This window comes from Phyllopteryx taeniolatus, chromosome 2, assembly GCF_024500385.1.
Source record: "Phyllopteryx taeniolatus isolate TA_2022b chromosome 2, UOR_Ptae_1.2, whole genome shotgun sequence".
NCBI lineage: Eukaryota > Metazoa > Chordata > Actinopteri > Syngnathiformes > Syngnathidae > Phyllopteryx > Phyllopteryx taeniolatus.
Genome location: NC_084503.1, coordinates 37592122 through 37615655, shown reverse-complemented (window position 1 = coordinate 37615655; position 23534 = coordinate 37592122). Strand labels below are relative to the sequence as shown.

Genomic DNA, 23534 nt, shown 5'->3' with positions numbered 1-23534 from the left:
CAGAGCCTTAGTCCCCATCAGTCCACATCTCTGACTCTCTGTACTCCCTCAATTAGCACGGTTCTCCTTTGCTTAACCTACCAAACCACCTCCCGTTAATGCGCCCTTTTGCATGCGGGGCACACTCGCAGAGGCCTCGTCTTATACAAACACAGACGCCAATATGTACGCAGATTAGAAGTACCCGACAGACTCCTCACTTTCTCCTCCTGCCGTCAATTTCCAGGAAGCAGAGAGAGGCACGTCCGACTTGTGGACCGTATCAATATCTTCCATGAAGGGGAGGGAAGGAGGAAGGGAGTGGCGGCCCACCTCACAGGCTTCTCTTAGCACACCTCGTGAAGCGAAATGATAGTTGAAGTGGATGAGAGACTTCAAGTTGTGTGTGTGTGAGGGAGGGAGGATCGTGGGAAGAAAAGCGGGTTGTTAACATGATGGCAGGGGGTTGTAAAGAAACGAGATATGGATCTACAGCATTTGTGTGACATGGCCTGTTTGGTGTGCTTGTTTGTGTGTGTGTGTGCGTGCGTGCGTGTGTGCGGATATAAAAAGTCTACACACCCCTGTTGAAACGCCAGGTTTTTGTGATATAAAAAAATGACACCAAGATAAATCATTTCAAAACTTGTTCCATCATTATTGCGACCGAGAGTAATAAGTGCCTCAGATCAACGGCAAATAAAGGTCAATGCCTTCTCTGAAGATATTTTCTTCTTTTGGGGATACGCAGAGTTGTGTTCGCACCAAAGATACTTTTTATAATTATGGCCCAAAAGTTCAACCTTGGTTCAATCTAACAATAACAGATTTTCCCACATGCATTTGGGAGATTTCAAGTGTGTTTTTGCAAAAATTTTAAACCTTCTTTTTGGCCACAATTGCAAAACATATATTCTTAGATAACAGAAACTGGCATTTGAACAAGGGTGTGTAGAGATTTGTATATCCACAGTAGCTGCCTGTCTGCACGAACATATAACCTTACTGTACAGGTACACCTATATAATATTGAGATTCAATACAAGTAATCGATTGCAAAATAATTAGCTTTTTTTGACACCTTTATAGGGCACTTGGAAATCCATTTGTATTCCACATATTTTAATTACTACACACACATATAAAGGTTTCATCGTTATTAACATTCTTCGTTTTGTTAGCTGAGAGACATGACATGGTTCTAAAGCGCTATAGTGAGACACGTAGCATCCATATTGACTGAGGTTTTAAGTTAACAAAGCTTCTTGCCCTATAAAAGGGTTGTGATTCATGCATTACTCACAAAATCTTTTGCAAACAAGACCACCTTCATCCATGTGGAAATTGTTTAATTAGTTTGTGGAGTTTGCATGTTCACCCCGTGCCTGGGTGGGTTTTCTCCGGGCACTCCGGTTTCCTTCCACATCCCAGAAACATGCATGGTAGTTTATTTGAAGACTATAAATTGCCCGTAGGTGTGAATGTGTGCACGAATGGTTGTTTGTTTCTATGTGCCCTGCGATTGGCTGGTGACCGGTTCAGGGTGTAGCTGGGATAGGCCCCAGCAGCCCGCGACCCTAGTGAGGATAAGCGGTAAAGAAAATGGATGGATGGATGGATGGATGGATCGTTTGTGAGTAATCCTGCTAACATCTACGGCAGTCAGTAGTTCGCAGACCCCCATCAAGGCCATAAAAGAAAATAAATTGGTAAACTTGCAAATTTTAAAAAAATATGCTTATTCCAAAATGAATTGTTGAACTGAGAAATGTTTCTCAACTCAAGTCCTTCTGGTGGGAGAAACACACATTACAAATTAAATGCCAATTAAATGTTACCCATCTTTTGTGACCTTTCACAATCTTGAAATTTTTTTTTTCAAACTCAACGAAGTAGCTTTGTCTAATCATAGAATCAAGAGAAACACGTGACCCGTATATTATCGCCTTGGTGTATGGTAATTCATACCTCTTTGACAATGTTGATCAAAACTGATCGTCATTATCTTTTAAAAGAAAGTTTTTGTAATAAAGCTCTAAAGTATCCAGTGACTTTATATGCGATATAAATGTTGCATGTGTGCTGCTATACTACACTAGTTCATCCCAGCGTTAGTCAAACGGGAGTATCTTGGTTGTGCACATTTAAATATGCATGAAGTGGTTAGGAGTGGAAAGGTCGACAACAGTTGAGATTCTCCGCCGGGGTGGTAAACAGACGCATTGCACCGTGGTCGAGCCTTTGACACACAAAACGTACACGGTTGTTGACATGCAGAGCTGTCGAGGAGTTGCTGAGAGGATCAATACAGCGGAGCGCTTGTGCACCTCTTGTCTTTTCCTCTCTTCAAATCCTTGTTATTTTCTCCTGAACAAAGCGGCATGGAAGCAGAGAAGCTCCAATTAAAAACAGGATTGCATTTAAATCAGGTTTAAAAAAAAAAAAAAAAAAAAACTTTGCTATGCTATCTGAGCTTTGGATACTGTCGCTGTCAGCAACATATGCATGAGTGTGTCCCAGAGGCTGTACGCTCATAAAGGAAATACAATTGTCGAGTAGGTCCAACTCACCGGCACCCCACCAGCAAGAGCTCGGATGAGATAGGCAGATGAAACAGAATCAAGGCGGTGACAGAACAACGAGCCGAGGAGAGGCAGAGAGAACATGTAAAAGGACAAAATGCTTTTTTCCCGGCTTGGGAGTGTCTCATTTTTTCTCATTAGGAGCTTGGTGGATAAAAGAAGGCCTAATAGCCATGTATTTCTCTCCTCTCACTCCGCCTCTTTTCTCTCCCACTGTGCACACGCCACCTAATTAATTACACCTTATCATCATATTGCTATAACAACCACTGGCGGCTAATTAACGGTACGCCTCGATCGTGACCCCGTATTCAAGGGCTGTGCAAGTGTTTGTGTGAGAGAGCGGGATGCGAGAAACACCTAGGAGGGGCGGAAGAAATGCAGAAAATTGAAAGCGGTGGCAACAGCGGAGGTAAGAAGAAGAAAAAAAGCAACGTAGAAATGAGGAGCTCTTTGAAGTGACAGACACAAGGAGAGTTGGAGTGGGGGGGGGAGCGTGGGGGCTCATGGGAGGTAGATGAAGCACCGCCTCTCCACGCCGTGCTGGACTCCAACCAGCCTGCCTGGAGCCAGAGAGGCTGGTTCAGAGTCCCAACTAGGGGGCGTCGCACGCCGGACGCGTTACTTTCAATCCGCCCTGAGCCTGCCTGAGCCTGGCCAGATTGCAACGCCAGGCTCCTATGGCCGCACACGCACTCATACTGATTTTATCATAGAGGAGGAAGGCGGGGGAATTGTTGAAGTGAGGCAAAGCCCAGAAAAACACACAGAGCCTGCACAAGCTGAAAACCACGTAGACCACATGAAACAGCCTCATGGCGCAACTGAGAGAGAGGGAAATGAAAAGCGAGAAACAGGGTGCGCTGGAGCCATAATTTGCTTAGTGGATGTGATTGGATTAGTGTTAGGGTCATATTATTTTTCACCCACGTCACACACACAAAACACACTCACACACACTTCCTGAATCCCAGTGCCACAGTTTCAGCAATAATAGTGTTTGTGCTTAAGCAGAATGACATGCATTTATTTTCAGTGGCAGTTGTTTTTTTCCCCCCCAAGAGAATGGTGACATAAGTGTGGAGTACAAAGTAGTTTAGGTAAAAAAATAAAATTAAAAAAAACAAAAAACTGAAATGCAGAATGGAATGAATTTGAAGGCCAAACTCCAAAATTGTTTCCCTCAAGTTAAAACAGGCACAACATATCTGCTCACAAAACACAAAAGATGAAATCGATATTAGCCTTTGTGTGACTGGAAATAGTAGAAAAGTGTAATCAAAGCAGGTATCTAACACCTCTAAAAAATGGTTTTGTGGTTTTTAATGAAGCGATGTATAAAAATCTGTTCGTTTTCATTCTTTTCCCTAATGAAATGAAGGAAAATGCACTTTATCCGTTCCAGTCTTCACCCCAGAAAACAACAAATTGTGTTTTTTAATAAGTATCACGCTTTAATGTAGTTTATGAAAAAAAAACGGTAATTAAATAGAATGTAACGAATTAAACAGTTTTTGTCACACTATTTTGCTTTAATTCAATGGACATTGTGCTGCTCCTTCTTGTGTGTGCACCTTGACATACACGAAGAAGTGCCTCACAACTGATATAGTAAGCTACAGAAACATTAGTCTTTTTTCGCAAAGGATAAAGAATTTATCATTACTGTTGGGTGGTAAAAAAAAAAAAAAAGTGGCTCAATTTCATATTTTTCACAAATTAACCACACATGGGTCTGTTGTTGTGACGAATTATTGACCCATCTGAAGTCTAGAAAATGGATTGCTGTCTTTGACGATGCAATGTGAATGGCTGAACAAACATGCCGTTTTTTTTGTCTTGTTTTGTTTTCCAGAGAAGTGATGGTTTTGCAGATGTGAACAGTCCCCCCAGAGCCAGCGATATGCCTGTGAGTATTGTTATATTGTCTTTCTACGTGTTGCTCCACTGTTTCTGTTCAAATATCCCTTGCTTAAAGGGTGATGACACTTTGACACCGATGCTATTTGTTAGCCCGTCTATGGCGTTTTGCATGTTTTGTTAGTTGTTGTTTGAAATACACGTGTATTTCTCTTTATTTTATGTTTAGTTTGACAGCAAAGCTCAACTGGGCAAATAAATATACAACTTTTGGGTTATGTTTGTTTTAAGAATTGCCAAACTGCTGCTTGTTGTGAAGTGAGTTGAGTTGAAGTCGAGTGACTCATATATCAAGGCACCACTGTACTTACAATAACAGTTTTCCTAATATGATCCTTTAATTCTGATTCTAGGGATTGTACTACATTAATTAGACTATAACACTAAATAAACAATAAAAAAGGGAACAGGTGGGAAGAAAGAGTGAGAGTGAAAAAGAATCAAGCACCAGTGATCTACCAGCAGAGTAGAAAGGCCATGTTCTCTGTCAGCCGTTAACATGGCCACGACTAAATTATTAAAAGCACACTATCACCTTGTGTGTGTGCGTGTGTGTCTAACAGTGTACCGCGAAGAATAGGGAGCTGCAAGGTTTCTCTCAAGACGGGGCTCAGTGTTGCCATCATGTGGTTGCTGCAAATAAGATGCCGGTGCTCTTTTGGAGACTGCACAGCACACACACAAACATGCATTCATGCCTACATGTGTTCATCAGCCCACATACTGTGATCACACTTAAGACAAAATGAAAACAGAGACCTAAGTAATTGATGCGTGAATCCTGCTAGATGCATGTTAGTTAGCAGAAGAGACTGGATTTGCTCCAGGCCTCCCCCTTCAGGCAGAAAGTTTAATTCAAGTTTAAGCGACTGAGGTAAATGCGAATACCACATGCATTTGGAGCTGTTTACTAATTTATGAAGGCTAAAACTGACAAAAACTAATCTGTGTTATCTTGTCTTGGGGGGGGGGGGGGGGGGGCGGTGATAATTTTGGTGTGCAGCAAAGTTTGGATTAACACTACACACATCTCTGAGCTCACAAAACATGACGTGTACTGGCTGGTCCACCAGTATCTCAGGCCATTAAAGCGGCTGATCCAGGGTTGCCATGGCAACAATAGAGACGCTATTTTCACCGTTACAAACCAGTGTAGAGTCCACATTAGGAAGTCGCTGATCTCAATTACCTAATATATTGGTGCTTTTTAAAATCCACTGGAACGAAAGATATAGGTTGTGAAGTCGCAGGGGGCTTCTTGTTCCAGCTCTTAAGGAAATCAGGGGAGCAGGACGATATGAGAGATGAAACCACCCATTTTGATTTGAAGAGCAAGACAGGCAAGAAAAAAGCAAATAAGGGAAAATGAAAGCTGAGAATAAGAGTGCAATAGTGCTGGTGATCGGGGAGGATGGGAAGGAGGGATGTGGTGGGGGGGTGTAGGGAGTTAACAAGAGCATATGACAGTACGACCAGTCCCTTCTCCTGACAGGCTTTATTACAGTGCCACCTGCAGAGAGACAGCAAAAAGCACTTAGCCACAGCCGACAGAGGAGAAGAGAGAAGGATGGAGGAGGGGGAGGGAGAATCCGTGGAAGGGATAATTGACATTGCAGGGTTTGGAGGAAAGCAACAAAAGGGAGGAAGGGGGGCAAAAAAAGCTTAATCATGTACTATTTATTTGACGACCGATTTTGGGATCTCAAGATCAATTTGTCATAAAAAAATAATACATTTCAGCCATGCATCTAAAGGCACAGGGCAACTTCATGTTAGAATAGCATTAAAAAAAAAAAACTGAATTCTAGAACAAAGAAATTGTGGAATGGGTTAATATTACTATAAAGCGCCTTTGGTGTTCTCGTCAGATTCACTCATGAAAATGCAGAAGAATAAGAAAACTGAGGTCTTATTATAAGCGGCCAAACATTTCTGCAATGATACGTATCATACCATTTTTTTCCCCACCGGATGTACGTGATTTTGGCATGTCGCACACACTGCTCTGCTAACTGCAGTGTATCATAAGTTGTTAAATGACACAAAGTAAAAAGATGTTTTACATTGCCCTCGGCATGTTATTGGAGCAAACAAATCATTTTGATCATGTGTATTCTATTTTCACAATCATAGGACGTCCCTGAAATTGCTGTTCACCCTGTCATTGTGGGGTAACTGCCCCTATGAAACCCTTCGTTTCCAGCAACATTCTTTTTTTCCGTGGAGGCTGAAAGACAGTTGCAGAATAAATATTTACACTTGTGTTTTGTAATTTTCTTTGTCTACAGATGGCCGTGGCTGAAATTACATACCCACTCTGTCATTTCAGAAATTCCAAATATATTTGCCAAAAAGTACACAGTCAGCTTGCTAACAGAATCATGTTGCTAAGTGAAGGTCCCCCATGTGCTCATTAAATGCTAACATTAGCCAAAAATGTCCATCCTCTCAGCAAGTGCAAATATTTCGCTGTTTGCATGTACATTGTGTACTTGCAGTTGGTTTATATTAAAAAAATAATAAAAAATGTTAAAGTACGGGAGCTTGACAAGATGCAGCTCTAACAGCATAACACCTACTTAAAACAATGACTTTGAAGTTCAATAGAAAATAACTTTTTGGGGGTGAAATGAGACCTCTCAAAGGCAGCAAATGCTGCATTTGTTCTTGTTTGTCTGAGCACATTGTTGCGACTGCCAATCTCTGCAATCAGCAATGTGCTCACTGACAAGAACGAGGTAGTAGATTCCAATGAATGGCTATTCTCAGTTGCGCTATCAGCTAGTTAACTCAACATAAAATCGTGTAATTAAACTCAACATAAACCTATAATACGAATAATATGTTTGTTGTACAGAAAGGATGGTGTGAGATGACATGAGCAGAATGATGCAAGATATTAGACGAACAGGTGTCCACTGTTTGCATTCCGGGTAGTTCCATCATGACTGAATGGGGATTTTTATCTGGATTGGCTCTAAAATATGTGTCACACTTCTACAAAGTTTTGTGGAATTCGGATGTGTAGCTTCTGCGTAAAAGGTGTCCAATATAAGCCCCTTCTCATTTTCACACTTGGCAGAGGTAAAGAATACTATATATCTTTTAACACAACATATTTTTATTCTTGGACACTATTATGGATCGTATCCTTCAATCCTTATTGGTCTGACTCTTAGCAGCTGTAAATAAGACGACAAAAAGCAAGGCCGAGTTTGCAGGCGGACGGGTCTAATCCTGCTGGAACACCTGTTTCCTTGTGCCTGTGAGGTCAAAGTTGAGCGTCTAGAGGTCTTTGCTAAGTGGTCATCTCAGGTTTGCTGCGAGAACCTGATCTCACTGCTCAACACTGGGCCGTGACCTCGCGCTGAGTGGCAAAGCCAACATATATAGTCTGCTAAACCCTTTGTGTGCGTATATATTAAATATTCACTGAGTTAAACAGCTGAATTCTGGTTCTGTTTTAATTCATTTACTGTCATTGTTTGGCGAAATTTATGCAGGCCATGAGGAGAAAATAATCAAGGAGATGAAATGAAGAGAGGTTCATTACTTCCTAAATGGTGGCGGTTCACATCTATTAGTGCTTTGTCCTGCTGATGTATTTGCTGATGAGCTTGAGCCAAGCAATGACGCGCTCTGCTGGCTGTGAATCTATAGGTCTCTCCTTAAATCTGCTGCTGCTGGCTCCCAGGCTGTGGATGGAAAACCACAGTCACTAAATCAAATCCATCCGCAGGAAAGAGGAGAGTGAGGGGGGTTGGCGTGCTGAAAGTGAGGAGGGCGAATGGTCTGTTTGTCAGCTTGTTGGAGAGAGGAATGTGTTGGAGAGTGGACAAATCAAGCAGGAGTCACTGCACAATGAGGTCAGTGTGACCAGAGGAGGTTGACTCACATGCTGACAAACAAACACTTTAAACACACACACACACACACACACACAGAGTCAACGATTGAGTGAAGCCATAACCTCGTGCCCACCCTGAGAGTGGCTAATAACTGTGGCACAGTGCCAAACCCACTGTCTCCTGACTAATCCCTCCCCCACACCCCCCAGCACCCAATGTCCGCCAGAACTGGCGCCACTCTGAAGAACAGGCCTCTGATTCTCCCAAAAAAATCCTGTGATCACCACGGAATTAGACGAAAACTATGGCTAAAAAAACAGGCGTCTGTGGCTGATCCAGAGCCCCCTGAAGAAAAGATGTCATGGAACCATTCATAGGCATGCTGCAAATTCAGGGTTTCATTATGTCAAAATAGAAAAGGATTGAAATGTGAGTTTCAGTTGGACTTTTCCAGTCACAAGGAAAATGGCAATTTTTCCCTCCCCACAAATTGCAGTCTCTATTATTGAGGTGCCGTGAACATGAAGCAAATCACGCCTTTGGCGATGTATTACAAAGCCAAGGTTGATGCCCTACTTGGTCTAAGAACCAATGTTGTCATATGTACACGAAACATTTTAAAAACCCGAATACATCATCCCATCCATATCCCATCTTACATTAATGCATGCTATTCTGCATGACAAAAATAGAGAGCATGTGAAGATAAATATGCTGATAGCTGTAACTCTGTTGATGAAATGTAGCAAGCTCATGTCGCCCAGGTGTTTCAAACCCATTTTCGTCATAGGTCGCATCGTAATTAGGGTTTCCTTAAAAGGGCCGTTATGACTGTGACAAACATCTAAAAATGCAAGAAGGTGACGATACATTTATACATGCACAATTGCCCCTGCAATTGATCATCTTACATAGCAGTGGTTCTCAAACTTTTTAGAAAAAGTACTTAGCTCTCCACGCACCACCCTCGAGACCAACATTAGATGACAGTAGTGTAGTAGGCCTAAATGTATCAAATCCAAGACAGAGCTTTTATTACGAACATTTTTTATTGAATATTATTGTAATATATACATGATATTACAAGTTCAAAGCTTGGACACTAACAATTCACTTAAATATAGGGAAATAAATAAACAGTGATTAAAATAATGTCTCAATTCAAATAGTATTACACATAATAACTGAAACAAATAAATGTTTTAAAACAAAAAGTCCTTAAAGGTTAAATGCAACTGAACTTTCGCATACTATATCTGCGTACTAAAATTCAAGACTGACACTGAGATTGGTTTTGTTTAATTCTTTGGGGAGTTACACTTTGTTGCACCGCTATGATGTTACACCAGTAACGGTAGATTTTTGGTGACAGACTTGTAGGTGATAATATTTTACAACATTAAAAAAAAAAAAAAAAAAAAAAAAAAAAAAGTTCTACAGTGGAACTAAATGGACTCCTGGCCTTGATATTAAAAGAAAAATCAGAGTGAGGATTTTGGAGGTTCCTGCCACCCCAACTGTGACTTATGATGACTACTGAGCTTAACCTCAACCTTGCTTGGTGGTAAAAAGAGGACAGCGAGGTGGCACCTCGCCAAGGTTCTGGCTCTATGTACACACACTTTTTATCGGCTTTGTGGGAGCTGTGACAAGCTTGACAAGTCTTTTAGGAGGCTCACCCCGTTTCCCACTGTGGGTGGGACACAAGAGAATAATAGCAAAGTAGCAGAAGGGGTGTGTGCAAGCAGTGTCGTCCCTCCTCATGCCCCCAGTGGTTGTCACTTGTCACCCTCTCGCCTGCCCAGTCATCATTCTCATGTCAACCAGAAGGCTTTCCCTGTAACAGTTTCTCAATGGAGCCCATGTGACATGACTAAGACACTGTGGTAATCTCTGATAACGGAACTGCAGTCCTCCTCCAAAAAGCAAATCCCAAATATCGTGAAGGACGCCCCCAACCGGCACCCAGTGGTGGCGCTCCACACGCCCACGGTGGGTAATTGCAATTGTATTGAACTGGCCAGCAGCCAGAGTAGAAACACTGCCAAGTCCAGCTGTGATGTTGTCATCACAATACACTGAAAGCCTCATCTTGTGACAATTACATCTGTAGTATGTGTAATGCAGTGACAAACACATGGAAGGACACACAAACATGAATAAAGTGGAAATTCAAAAGTAGAAAGCCACTAAGGCTGTCTAATCCACAATTGGACTGTTTTCTTTTTAAATAAAACACACCTCTAATGAGGCGGCACGGTGGCCGACTGGTTAGAGCGTCAGCCTCACAGTTCTGAGGTGCGGGGTTCAATCCCCGTCCCCGCCTGTGTGGAGTTTGCATGTTCTCCCCGTGCCTGCGTGGGTTTTCTCCGGGCACTCCGGTTTCCTCCCACATCCCAAAAACATGCATTAATTGGAGACTCTAAATTGCCCGTAGGCATGACTGTGAGTGCGAATGGTTGTTTGTTTCGATGTGCCCTGCGATTGGCTGGCAACCAGTTCAGGGTGTACCCCGCCTCCTGCCCGATGACAGCTGGGATAGGCTCCAGCACGCCCGCGACCCTAGTGAGGAGAAGCGGCTCAGAGAATGGATGGATGGACACCTCTAATGATTCACAAAATATCTGAAGTCAATCTGTCGTTATGCATGATGTCACGTGAGCCCTTTGATAAATCCCTTTGGATCAATGCAGGTGCACCTAGTGTTGTGGCCCATAAGTGTAAATTGCAGGGGTGACCAGAAATTAGATGTACACAATACGACACGCGCACAACTAGAAACTAGAAACCCATCAGAGGGGGCCCATCCTCTGTTCATGTGTGTGAGCACCTCCTTTTTTCCACCAGAGTAGAGGGACATGCCATGTCAACGTGAGCCACAATACAACAAATGGGATGGAGAGTACTTAAATAACTCATGAAAACGCAGCTCTCAGGCCCCGTGAGACCACCGACAGTCATGTTGAGTGCTAGACTCCAACGTGCATGTCTGTGTTCGTGCTGCGGCCTTTGTCACGACTCTTTAACCAAGTGTCAGAGACCAACTTGTGGTTGAGATAGAGGGTCTGCATGTATGTTTGTCTGCGTTTAGACTGGCTCTGTAGTAAAGAGTGCTTTCAGTAAACGACCGGGGGGCCCTCATGGCTAAACAGAAAATAGCCTGAGAGAAAAAAAGGGACGAAGCCTGAGTATGCAGGAACGTTGATCTAGAGGGAGATAGGGAAGTGATAAATAAAAGTGTTGGAATAGCGAGATAAAGAGAAGTGGGTGGAGAAATACTTAAAATTTACATTTTAAGAAAAAGAAGAAAAGAATCAAGCAGGCCTGTTGATAAGGTATAGTATAGTATAGTATAGTATAGTATAGTATAGTATAGTATAGTATAGTATAGTATAGTATGGTATAGGAACACCAAATAGAGGAAACATCAGCACTTTCCCCATTAAAATACTGAGCTCCTAAAGCCAGTGCAGTGATGGCATCCCTCAGGGCACACTCCCACGTACACATACACATCGTCACGTTATCTTTTTTTTATAGGCCAAGCTCCTACTTCAGCATAAAATCCTCATCCGTTAGCTTCTATTCAACAGTACCTCAAATTTCTAACAACATTTTCAAGAAATTCCAGTAAAGGAATAAACCAAAAAAAAAAAAGCTTGGAGCATTAACCAAATAAAACAGACTGTGACAGAAGCTAGAGGAATGCGAAAACTACAAAAGCATGGCTGCAGACAAGCACATTTGTCCAACTGGATATCCCCCACTCATTTATGATGCAAATTAAAAAAAAAAAGTTTTCACTGCGAAGTAGTTTATAAAACACAACATAAAAATCTATGAGATTTGGAACGATAAAGCGGAAGATACCTTTTCGGTTTAAGCAGATGAAAGTGAGCATGTGATGACTTCCTTTAAAGAATGAGTAGTTACAAGCTGTTTATAGTTCTCTCTGCTTGTTACAATATAAAGCAAGGCTATTGCTCTACTTTTCACTTAGCTCATGATGTCATCAAACCATTGCCCTGCACAATGAAATCAGATTTAAGTTATCGGTTAATAAACCAGCCACCAGATTATGACTTGCGTGCATCACCCAGACACCTTTATAGTCAATTATGCATCATCATAACTGCTACCTGCAGCTTGGGTGACAACTGCTGACACACTGCCAACACAAGTGAAACATTTTAGAAATAAAAATAAACCACAGGCTTTCTTAATCTCTGGCATTCATAAGAGCATGACTCACTGGAACATGGGCGGTCGACGGGCTCGGATATCTCTGGCTCCAAGGTCACGGGATGAGGAGTGAGGTCCCTTCCCGGTTGGGAGGTCCTTATGTTGGCCTCCTCGCCGGCTCTAGTCGGCTCCTCTGTCACAGTGCAGGCCTGAAATATAGAAAGAGGTTTTAACTTTAAGTAGTGACTGCCACACAATGACTAAAGTGGCATTTATATGTGCAAAAACCAAGAAGAATACGTGGGTAAACTAAGAAAATGAAAATATTGTATAAATGTGTCTTCCAATGGTAATGTCATTATTGAACTTCACACTATAGCATTAATAGGGCTACAGAACTACCGCTCACTAAACTGTTTGAGTTACAAACTGGACTGAGCCAACAGGAACAGGAAATCAGAGACAGACATACACATCATCAACCTTAATTTATAAACTAAATCTCTACTCTGTAGCAAATATAAAATACATATTGGAAAGAAAGCAAAACAATGTAGACTTTTGGATTTGGAACCCTGACTGTCGATGGATTGGCATCAAATCAATATCCCTTTAATCCCAAAGAATCTTGACAAAATAAAGCACACATTTTGCAATTTAATATGAAATAAGACAGAGTGATTGTATATAATTGGCAATTAAACTGTATTATCATCCGGCCCAACATTGGTTAAACTATTTGAGGTGCTGACATCTACGCTATAAAAAGACAAAGAGGAGGAGCAAGAAGAAGCAGATTCAGCACAAGAAGTATCCCTCCTGTGATGTTACAGAAGTAAAAAAGCAGGTGCAATCAAAGACAAAGATCAGCTCTGGCAGCTTTAGTCTGTTTGGATGAGCTCTACTCCACTCTACAGCTGAGAGGAACCGGGGAATAGCATCGAAGATGGAAGCCATGTGACCGTAACCAGCAGCGGAAGAAGTAGAGGGTGGCTGTCAAGAAAAGAGGGACTTTAAAGGAGCTCCTTCTATTGACGAGTGGCAGGGAGACAGGCAAAATAGGTGTGGAGCAGCCTAAGATAAAGAGGCATCCTGGGCTTATGAAATGAACATAATACCCAGCTGGAGAAAGAGACAACGAACAACAACACAGAGGAAGACCCGGAAGACTGATGAGATTCATACCCTTCTGAAACGCAAATTGATAAAAATATACAGTAATCTTTTCGGATTGCCCAGATTTCTGCAAAAATCCGTTGATGACATCAATGAGTCCAGGCCATGAAGTAATAAGCACACGATGCCACCTCGACCATGCTTCACATGAGGTTTCGATGGTGGGGTATGCCGTGATTTCTTTTCTCAACACATAACATTGTGTTCCTTCCAAACTTCTAAACTTTGGTATTGTCCGTCCACGGAATAGTTTGCTAGTAGTCCCGAGGAATATCCAGGTGCTCTTTTGCAAACTTCCAACACAATGTTGTTTAGACAGCAGTGGCTTCCTCAGTGGTGTCCTCTAATCACACCTATTCTTGTTTAATGTTTTACTTTTTACATTTAAACAGATGCATGTGCCCGAAAGTCTTTAGTTGACAATCTATGATTCTTTTTCACCTCATTGAGCATTATAGGCCGTGCCACTTCTAAGGAGAGTAACAACAGTGCTGAACTTTCTCCATTCATAGATTATCTCATTATTATTTGATGAACATGAAGGCTTTTTGAGTTACTTTGTAAGCCTGTCCAGTTTAATGCAAGGCAATCCTTAACCTTCGTAATCCTAGGTTTTTGAAAGCTCTTTTGTGTAAATCAAGATTCACATCAGGCAATAATATAAAACTGAAAATTGATTGTTTATTTGGCAGGGGAGCTTTACCTAACAGCACCAGTCTTACCACATAGACTGGACTCAATGTCGGCTCTCTGCTGACAGTGATTAGCTCTTGGAAAATAAGTTAGTCTAGGGGTTTACATAGTTTCTTCCACCCTGCACTATGAATGTTTTTGTACAATAAAAATATTAAAAACACAATTGTTCGTTAGGTATCACTTTAAACAGACTATTATTGTGACTTAGATGAAGCGCAGACCACTTTTTATATTTGGAGACCAATTTATGCAGAAATCCAAAGGGTTCAGATATTTCAGAAGGTACAGAACGTATATACTGTAAATATAAAATAAATACAGATATACAGTATATATATGAACACAAATATTGCTAATGGCATTTCCTGAGATAACATGAGGAATCAATTTTACAGAAAAATACAACTTTTTTCATTATTATTCCTGAGGTATCCTTTCTTGATTAAAAGTGCCCATGGACACAAATAAAAAAAAATAAAAAAAGGGACTGTAAAATAAGCAATTGCTGTGACATTCCAAAACAGATGGTGAGCGTAACACAGCATATTGGCCCTTAAAGATCGAGCTGGGATGCCAAGATTTGATGCTACACACTACGCTACCATTGCTCTCATATGACTCATCTTCGGCCACCACACTTGTTATTTACAGTGCATCACGTTGCACAACATGAGTGTTTTGTCGGCACGGACTGGATCAGGGAGCTTCAGTTATGAAGGGACGTCATTAAAAGCCTCATTCTGAATTGAGTGTTAATGAGTGCACACTCATGTTGAGTCACAGAGGAAGAGAGCTGTGTAAGATGCAGTGCAAGAGTCAGAAGGTGAAATGAGAAATATCAACGGAGGTAGTACTAATTGAGGTTGATTCCACTGTTGTGCAATATCTCCTCTAATCGGCAAGCAGGAATCTGCTGCTAATGGAGGATTTTGAACCACAGAGGGAGTCTGCAGGAAGCTTTCAGCCCTCAATGGTTTAGACAATATTAGTGCTTGAGGTCCAATAGACACTAGTAGATAGCTATTGATTATGTCTCTATGTGTTGATGCCTGTCAATCAAGTCAGTCCATGATCTCGATTGAGCTGTCCCAATCCATATCTCACCTGACATGCTCTAAAACACACTTTAAGAAAAGTCGAAGAGAATTAAATTGAGGGGGCGATTGAGCACTGCCATACAGTATTTGTTTGAAACATCTGTTACTTGTGGACAGACCACTTATTGGTTAATGGAAGATGTTATTAATGGACTGTTCTATGCTATAGTGAATCAAATGGCAAAGAGAGAGACTACATTTCTCGAGCTGCGTCTCGTAGCGGAATTTAATGAGTTCTTCCACTGCCCAACAAAGACAAAAAGGGAGATCAACAGATAACCTCCAGTTATGGTTATTACCTGAATAGATAATTTAAAAAAATTAATAATTCTCCGTTTTGAAACCAAAAATTCTCCGTTTTGATTTATACTGTCAAAGAGGTATCTGTTTATCATTATGGTTGTAGTTGCTGTGATGTAAAACTGCAGCACTGACTTCCTACATGGCGTAAGCACATCCTTTTAGTGCACTCAAGGGACAAACATGTTCTTCAGAGCCGAGCTAATCGATAGCTGAGCGCCGTGCAGCATCTGCCGTGCGACAACCGCAACATTAATTGACGGGGACGGACACACGTGTTTTTTTGTGTGTCACCGGCGGGGGTGAACCCATCTACTGGCGAAGGTCTAAACAGGAAATACACTTGAGGAAGTCGATCAGTTAGTCAGCAAGGGTGCGGGGGAGATCAATGGCAAGTCGAGATGTCAGCTGGTGCATCACAGGAGGCGACTGTTAGTGTACATGAAACGTTTACGGTTGAGTTGCCACCAGACACTCCATTTCGTACATCTACACTGTCTATCAAGAGACAATACAAGAGCTATACAATGAAGTAAATTTTAACAATATTTATTGTTGTGGTTGAATTTTGCAGTGTTGCAGAACTGTACTGCATCATAGCGAGAGATTATTTTGGCTACCTTTTATCAAGAGGCTTAAATACAGTGGTGTCATGCATTCAGAGTTTAAGGTCGATGACCATGGTTGTACTGTTACCAATTGAAATGGATGCACATGCCATTCATCTAACCCTGTCCCACAAAATCACCAACAAAAAAATTCTGTAACATGTTAATAAGAAAAATAGTACTCTACAGTATTGGGCTTCATAAAAAACAGTAATAACAATTAACTAGAATGTAAAGAAGGTTGTGAATCATAGGTTCATGCTTCAATGCCCATAGCCATTGTGCTTTTCTGGTGTGTGCATCTTGGCCACCAGGGGGCAGTATAATACATTCATAATAAACAAAGAAGAGCTGCAATAATAGTAGTACCTTTTCCCAGAGGATAAAGAATATGGCTGTGAGTATTGTTATATAGTCTGTCTACATGTGCTGCTGCACTTTTTGTGTTGAGATATAAATATTTTAAAGGGTTATAACGACCACTACATGAATGTTAGTTTTGCTTGCCCGTTTATTGCGTTTTGCATTGTGTGTTACCATTAAGCTAACAGACTTTGGTTTCATTAAATAATCATGTATTCTTCTTCGGGGTTTCATTGTTTTAAACTTCAACTGAGAATGGCAAGAAGCAGCTTGAAGCAAGCACTTGGCATCTATTTTTTAAAGAATTGTTCACTATGTACTGGTTGCTGGGAAGGTTGTTGCCACCATTTAGCACTCAAAACTCCAGTTTTTGGAGGGAACTCAAGGCAAAAAAAAAACAAATTCGGTTCATATCTGGAAAAACACGTAAGTCGGGTCACTCGTAAGTCGAGGTACCATTGTATTCAAAACAGCTCTTAGTGTGATACAAATACAACCAACACAAATTAAATATCTTTTTTGCCCCGTCAATCAAAACTGAGCATTATCATCTTTGCAAGTGCAGAATTTAGTTAGAGCTCTTGTGCTCTTGTATTGTCCTGTGAATCTTATATTTAAATACTTACGCATTGGATATGGACTAATAAAATAATACTTCCTGCAATCTGGTGAAAAGGCAAATAAGCGAATTAAGCCAACTGAATGAACGCTGTGTTACTTGGCATTAGAGAGAGGAGCAAAGCAGATGCTTGCTCATGTAAAAATGTCATGGATTTCCATAATAACAACATTGGGAATATATTCGTCCAGAGGGATACAGTGACTCTCCCTTTGGGATTTGGGAAGTCGAGGCAGATATCACCCACAGGACGTGACTGCCCTAGAACGCCATGCTGCAATGCTGTTGTGCCTACGTGCCGATGTGTGCGGCTGGCACGTGTTTGTGTGCAGCTCTACTGACATTTCATCAAATGTGCTTGACATTTCCAAGGGATTTAAAGATTTGATCCCTTCTGTGTTCGGGAAGTTGCGCGCTGCCCTCCACGCAACACTGAGGGAGGCCGGCGGCACGCTTCGCCCTCGAGGCCGCACCGCACACCATTTGGCGATCTCGCTCACCCGTAGTGCCACTGCTGCACTATCGACTGCCCGCTTTTTGGAGATGACTGCTTCACTGCTCAGTCTTTTAGTTTCTATTTTCCCCTGAGCTGTTGAGTGTTTCAGCTCACCTTAACCCAGGCAGAAGAGCGCGCGAGGACGAGAAGATATGAGAGAAGGAAGCGGATATGGTGTGGGAGGCAAGGAAAGCGAGAAAGTGTGAGCAAGAGATCTGCTTCTTCAGCTACAGGCTGGTTAGTGGAGCGAACTGACACACAATGACATCTCCCTTCCACTGAGATAGACTGCAAAGAGCTCGCTACGCTTTGTCCTCTCTCTCTCTTTCCTTCAGCTGTCCCTCCATCGCTCTCCTCTCTTCTCTTCTCTCCATCCGCCCTGCGTCTGCAATGTTGCTTTTTCTGCCTGGATGAACACTGCAGCGGTGCTGTCGTAGCCAAAGGCTCAGATTACACCCCACCAACCTATGTTGAAGACACACATACATTCCCCATAAACACGCACGCACACATACATGTTGGCCAAATGCACACCAAGGTCTGGCTGGGGTCAGCCAAGGGCAAAGGAAGACAACAACAACAAAAAGACAGCATTTTTGTAATTTTAATGAGAAAAACAGCACTCTAATATTATACTTTAAACTAAACATACAGTAAAAACATCAATAAATACAATTAAAAAGAATGAAACCGTTTTAGTCACCCTCCTTCAATCCACTACATGCGGAACGTCACGTGACCAAACCTGGAAAACAGGATAGCTGAGGTCCTGTGTACGCTACGCTAATGAGCATGACTGGTTTGATGACAACTTGCTAAAGTTTTGTTTGCTTTATGGCTGGTGTCTTTGGACAAAGGTTAAATACATATATATCAATTTCTTTATGCAAATATGGTATATGTAAACACAAACAAAGCCTAAACATCGGCTATTGTCGTCTTTGGTGGCTCTGTGGTGACATCTTGTTAAAAAAAAAGAAGACACTGTAGACATTTAAAGTTCCTACGGGTGCTATATCTCCTTCCCCTTCACCATTCACCCGAGCGAGGAGAAAGTGCTTTTACCCGTACCGGATTGCGCTTCTCATTCTTCTGTGCGCCTTGGCCACCTGGAGGCAGTACATGACACACTTACGGACACACTGTACAGGAGGCTCAGCTCCTCTCTCGGCTTCTCATTCATTACTGGAGTATAATTAGTCGTTCTTCACCGAGGATAAAGAATATGTTCCTGTGAGTGTTGTTATATAGTCTGTCTACATGTGTTGCAGCACAAATTGTGTCCAAAAATACACTCATTTAAAGTGAGTCGAGTCACCTGTCACAATAAAGGGAAGAAAATAAATAAATAAATAAAAATCAGCTGATCAGTGGCGATTAGGCATCACTGTTGATGCAAATAAATGTTTATGTACCAATGAAGTGTAAAGCCATGCATAAACTTTCTAGTGTATAAACTACAACTATTGTACTGTATTATTGAATAATGTGGCTACGCACGGCCAACCCTGCAGCTATAAAATGCTACAACATAATCAGACTTGATTATGTGGCAAATGGCTCAACTCACCTAAAGTGAAAGGATATGTAATGACACCACTGACGCTTGACCATATGTCATACTTCAAACAGAAGCCCTTAAATGATTAAATGATGAAAATCAGAGCAACATCCTCACCTCAAGTCTGGGCAAACATTACCAATGCTAATGAGATTCAGATTTAATTAGCAGGACATGAAACGCTAGGATCATTCAAATCTCCGTCAAGATATCGCAGGTCGGTCAGCGTTTCTGTCAAGATGTTGCTTTGACCTCTGCATTCACGCTCATGTACTCCTCAAGCATATTCTGACAGGGGGCGGAGCTTAAAGGAGAGCATGCAGTGTCGGACATGGCGCAAAAAAACATTTCCATTTCTTTGTCCCCTGAGGTCAGGTTGCGTGGGTGCAAGGTTGTCATTTGAATTCAACTTTATTGACCCCTGTCAGGCACACGCCTACAAGCTTATAGAAATTGGGTATATTTCATGTGTTTGTGTGTGTTTAAGTACGTCAAGTGTTTAGATACTGTACAGTACATCATAAGGAAGCAGCCCAGTGTCCTTGGGATGATCCTTCAAATCGAACACAGCCTCGGACACGACGCACCAAATGTGTACAGTACTGTATGTGCAGAAGGGTAGCCACACACACACACAGACACAAACACACACACACACACACACACACAGCTGGTGACAACTGCCGGGCTGCAGCGCCTCTCTCCCAGGTCTATTAGGGAGTCTAACAGGAAAAGGGTAAATGCAATCGATTGGCCTCGTGGCCAGAGCAAAAACAAGCTGACTATTAGAGCGCCTTCTTTTGAAGCTGAGTATTGTGCACACACGCACACACATAGGATTTGATTCTTGGGTTGCAAAGTCAGACTTGTAGAGAGTAAGAGCAGATTCATACGTTCTGTATTAGTGGTTATTGTTATAAGTGGCTGCAGTGCAGTGGTACTGTGGTGCCTTGTAATATGAGTTTAATTTGTTCCTTGACCACACTCTTAAGTAAAAAAAAAATTGTATTTCAAATCATCTTTCCCCGTTGAAATGAATTGAAATATTATAAATCCGTTCCAGTCTCCCCAAAAAAAACTAACAAAAAATGTTCGCAATATAAGACTCAGTGCTACTTTCAGTGACTCAATAAACTGCCAAAATAGTCTTTTTTTGCATAGGAAAAAAACATTTGTGTTTTGTTATATTGTCTGTCTATATGCGCCGATGCACCATGTGTTCAAATATCAGTCGGTTAAAGTTTTATAACTGATGATGCCATTTTTTTAGCCTATCTATGTTGTTTTGCATCGTGTGTTAGCATTAAGCTAGCCAACGGCAAAACAGCGTGGCTGTTTTAAATACACGTGTAATTCTCTGTTTCATGTTTAGTTTGACAGTAAACCTCAACTGGGAGTGGCATTAAATAGCCTGAAGCCTCTTTTTTGAAGAATTGTTCACCATCTGCCAAACTGCTTCTTGTTGCAGAGCGACAATTGACTTCTTACCCAAAGTCAAAGCAAAGAAATCAGCTGAATGGCAACAACAAGCTAACCCCTCTTAATGCAACTTATCGATGTGTCCTAAACTATATGGACAATTCTGCAAGTTACAATGTCAATCAGTGCTTGTGTATAAACACAATATGTGGCTCGGGCTTGTATGCTGCAAATGTAGCTACTACTGTACACCTAGTAAGAAGCTCCCATGGTCCATAAGAGCCTCTCCTCTGGGCAGCACTGTGACACTATAAACAAATGTCTGTAAAGAAAAAGTTCCTGGGAATTACAGTCTCACAGGACCTGAAGTGGGCGATCAACATCAACTCCGTCCTCAAAAAGGCCCAGCAGAGGACGTACTTCCTGCGGCTTCTGAGAAAGCACGGCCTGCCACCGGAGCTGCTGAGGCAGTTCTACACAGCGGTCATCGAATCGGTCCTGTGTTCTTCCATCACAGTCTGGTTTGGTGCTGCTACAAAAAAGGACAAACTCCGACTGCAACGGACAATCAAAACTGCTGAAAGGATTGTCAGTAACCCCCTGACCCACCCTTGAGGAATTGCACGCTGCCAGAACTAAGACAATATCGCGCAAAATCCTCTTTGACCCTCTACATCCCGGTCACCGGCTCTTCCAGCTCCTTCCCTCAGGTCGGCGCTACCTATCAATGCAAACTAGAAATAAAGACATTCCAACAGCTTCTTCCCTCTTGCAATCAACTTCTTAAACAGCTAACTTACAATTCCATTGCAACATGCTATCAATTTCTTTTGTCTGAGTTTCTTGTCACATTTCTGTCGGGCCAATTATATATTACTTGTGCACTCACTGTAGTAGTCTCGCCACGCTGCACTTTTTGCATATCCGTTGTTGACCAATACTGGCCACTCATGCCAGCGTAGCATCTGCTCCATTTGCACACTGACTGAGGAGTATCTGCAACATTTGCACAATCAAATGTTGTCCCAGATTATCACACTACTCGTTTGAAGTCTCGGCGCCCTTTTGCACAATGGTCATTGCACCAGACTATTGCAATATTAGTCATTCGAACTGCTCTAAGTGCTAGAGGACTCTGCATCTTTTTACACAATTGTCAAAAAAAAAAAAAAAAAAAAAAAGTACCGGCATTACCAGATAACTAGCAACCCTTTATTGCTCAGTGACTGTTTTTTGATTCTGATTCTTAAAAGCACATGTAAATGAGATGGAGGAATTATGTAAGGATTTCAAGTCACAAAAAGCAATGTAGGCCTGATAGACAGACTGTCGATCAACTCGATATGGACAAAAGAAATGGGACACGTGTGCATCATCCCTTGTTGCCATGTTCCCAGTGCACATGAATTCCATTGAGGTATACTTGAAATCCTGACCATTCGGAGAGATTGTGAGCCACAATGCACTCTCTTGGTGACCTCTGGCATCACAAATGTTCGGGATTAATGGTCAAAAACACAATGAACATTTTTTAAGTCTACCGAGGAGAGTAGAAGTTTCAAAGTTGCTATGATATTCCCTTGCTCTCAGTTTAATAGCCAGGTGTTCCCATATTTTTGTCCATCCAGTGCATCTATCCAAAGGTACACTTTTCTGTAGTGAAAGATCTTTTGTTTTACTTACTGTGGAGGCATTAACAGCACAATTTAAGCAACCTTAAAGGCTGGTGTCAGCCAAAAAATACAGCTCTGCTCATATATCTGTTGTCAGGCCAGAGGAAAATGTATACAGTGTGTAATATATTGAGCAGAGCACAGCAGAACAACCGTATCCTCCAGAGGGCAAGCAGTAAAGATAGAGAGAGGTATACATAAATATGGAGGGAGAGAGACCACAACACAAAGGGCTGTTTTCTGCTGGGCTGGTAAAGTGTGTCCAGGGGGCACACATACACAACCTGTCATTAGTATAGGCTTCCTGCAGATGCAGCATCTTGTGTGTGTGTGTGTGTGTGTGTGTGTGTGTGTGTGCACCTTTGAGTTGAAGTTTTAATGTTTTAGACAAAAGCATGTGTTGTCCGCTGTGATGTAGACCTCCATCCGGATCACAACCTGATACAATCAACACTTGTGTGATGAGCTCAAAACCCCCTCTTCCTCCTCTATCCTCCTCCCCCTCCCCCTTTTACCCTTGTGTACACTACCCCCCTATCTTCCGCTGACACTGACGCACACATTTAGCCACAGCCTTCTGTCTACCAGCTGCCACTTTGCAGTCATTCATCAGAGCTATGATTAGCCAGCGGAGGAATGTTGTGTAGCTACAGACGACTCCTCACCCCAACCCTGACCTCTCACCTTCGGGCGACCCTGGGCGACCCCGGGCTGCGACAGCTGCTTCTACGCTGTGGCCGACACACTCCATTATGTCTGACACCTGCTTTTACACACACATCACTTTGAAATACGCACACACGTGCACACAAAGATGCACATGATAGAAGGGGGGCGGGGCAAAGCAAGATTTTGAACTGTTACTTGCACGCGCGCTCACAGAGGCACGAATACAAAAGGCCTTTGCACATGCAAATGTAGTGAGGTGGCCCTTTTATGAGATTACACAGTCATTACAGAGAGAGGGGTCGTGAGGGGCACCTGTAGCTTAGTGTCTCCACAGCCTGCATGTATA

The 23534-nt window shown here is 42.1% G+C and overlaps 1 protein-coding gene across 1 annotated transcript in view; it reads right to left on the bottom strand.

The window, feature by feature from the left end:
• Positions 1-23534, bottom strand: part of gse1b (Gse1 coiled-coil protein b) — a 198045-nt gene that overhangs the window by 126824 nt on the left and 47687 nt on the right. The window contains exon 2 of the mRNA XM_061766079.1: positions 12582-12720. Within this exon, the coding sequence (XP_061622063.1) occupies positions 12582-12720 (139 nt within the window). The remainder of the gene's footprint in view (positions 1-12581; positions 12721-23534) is intronic.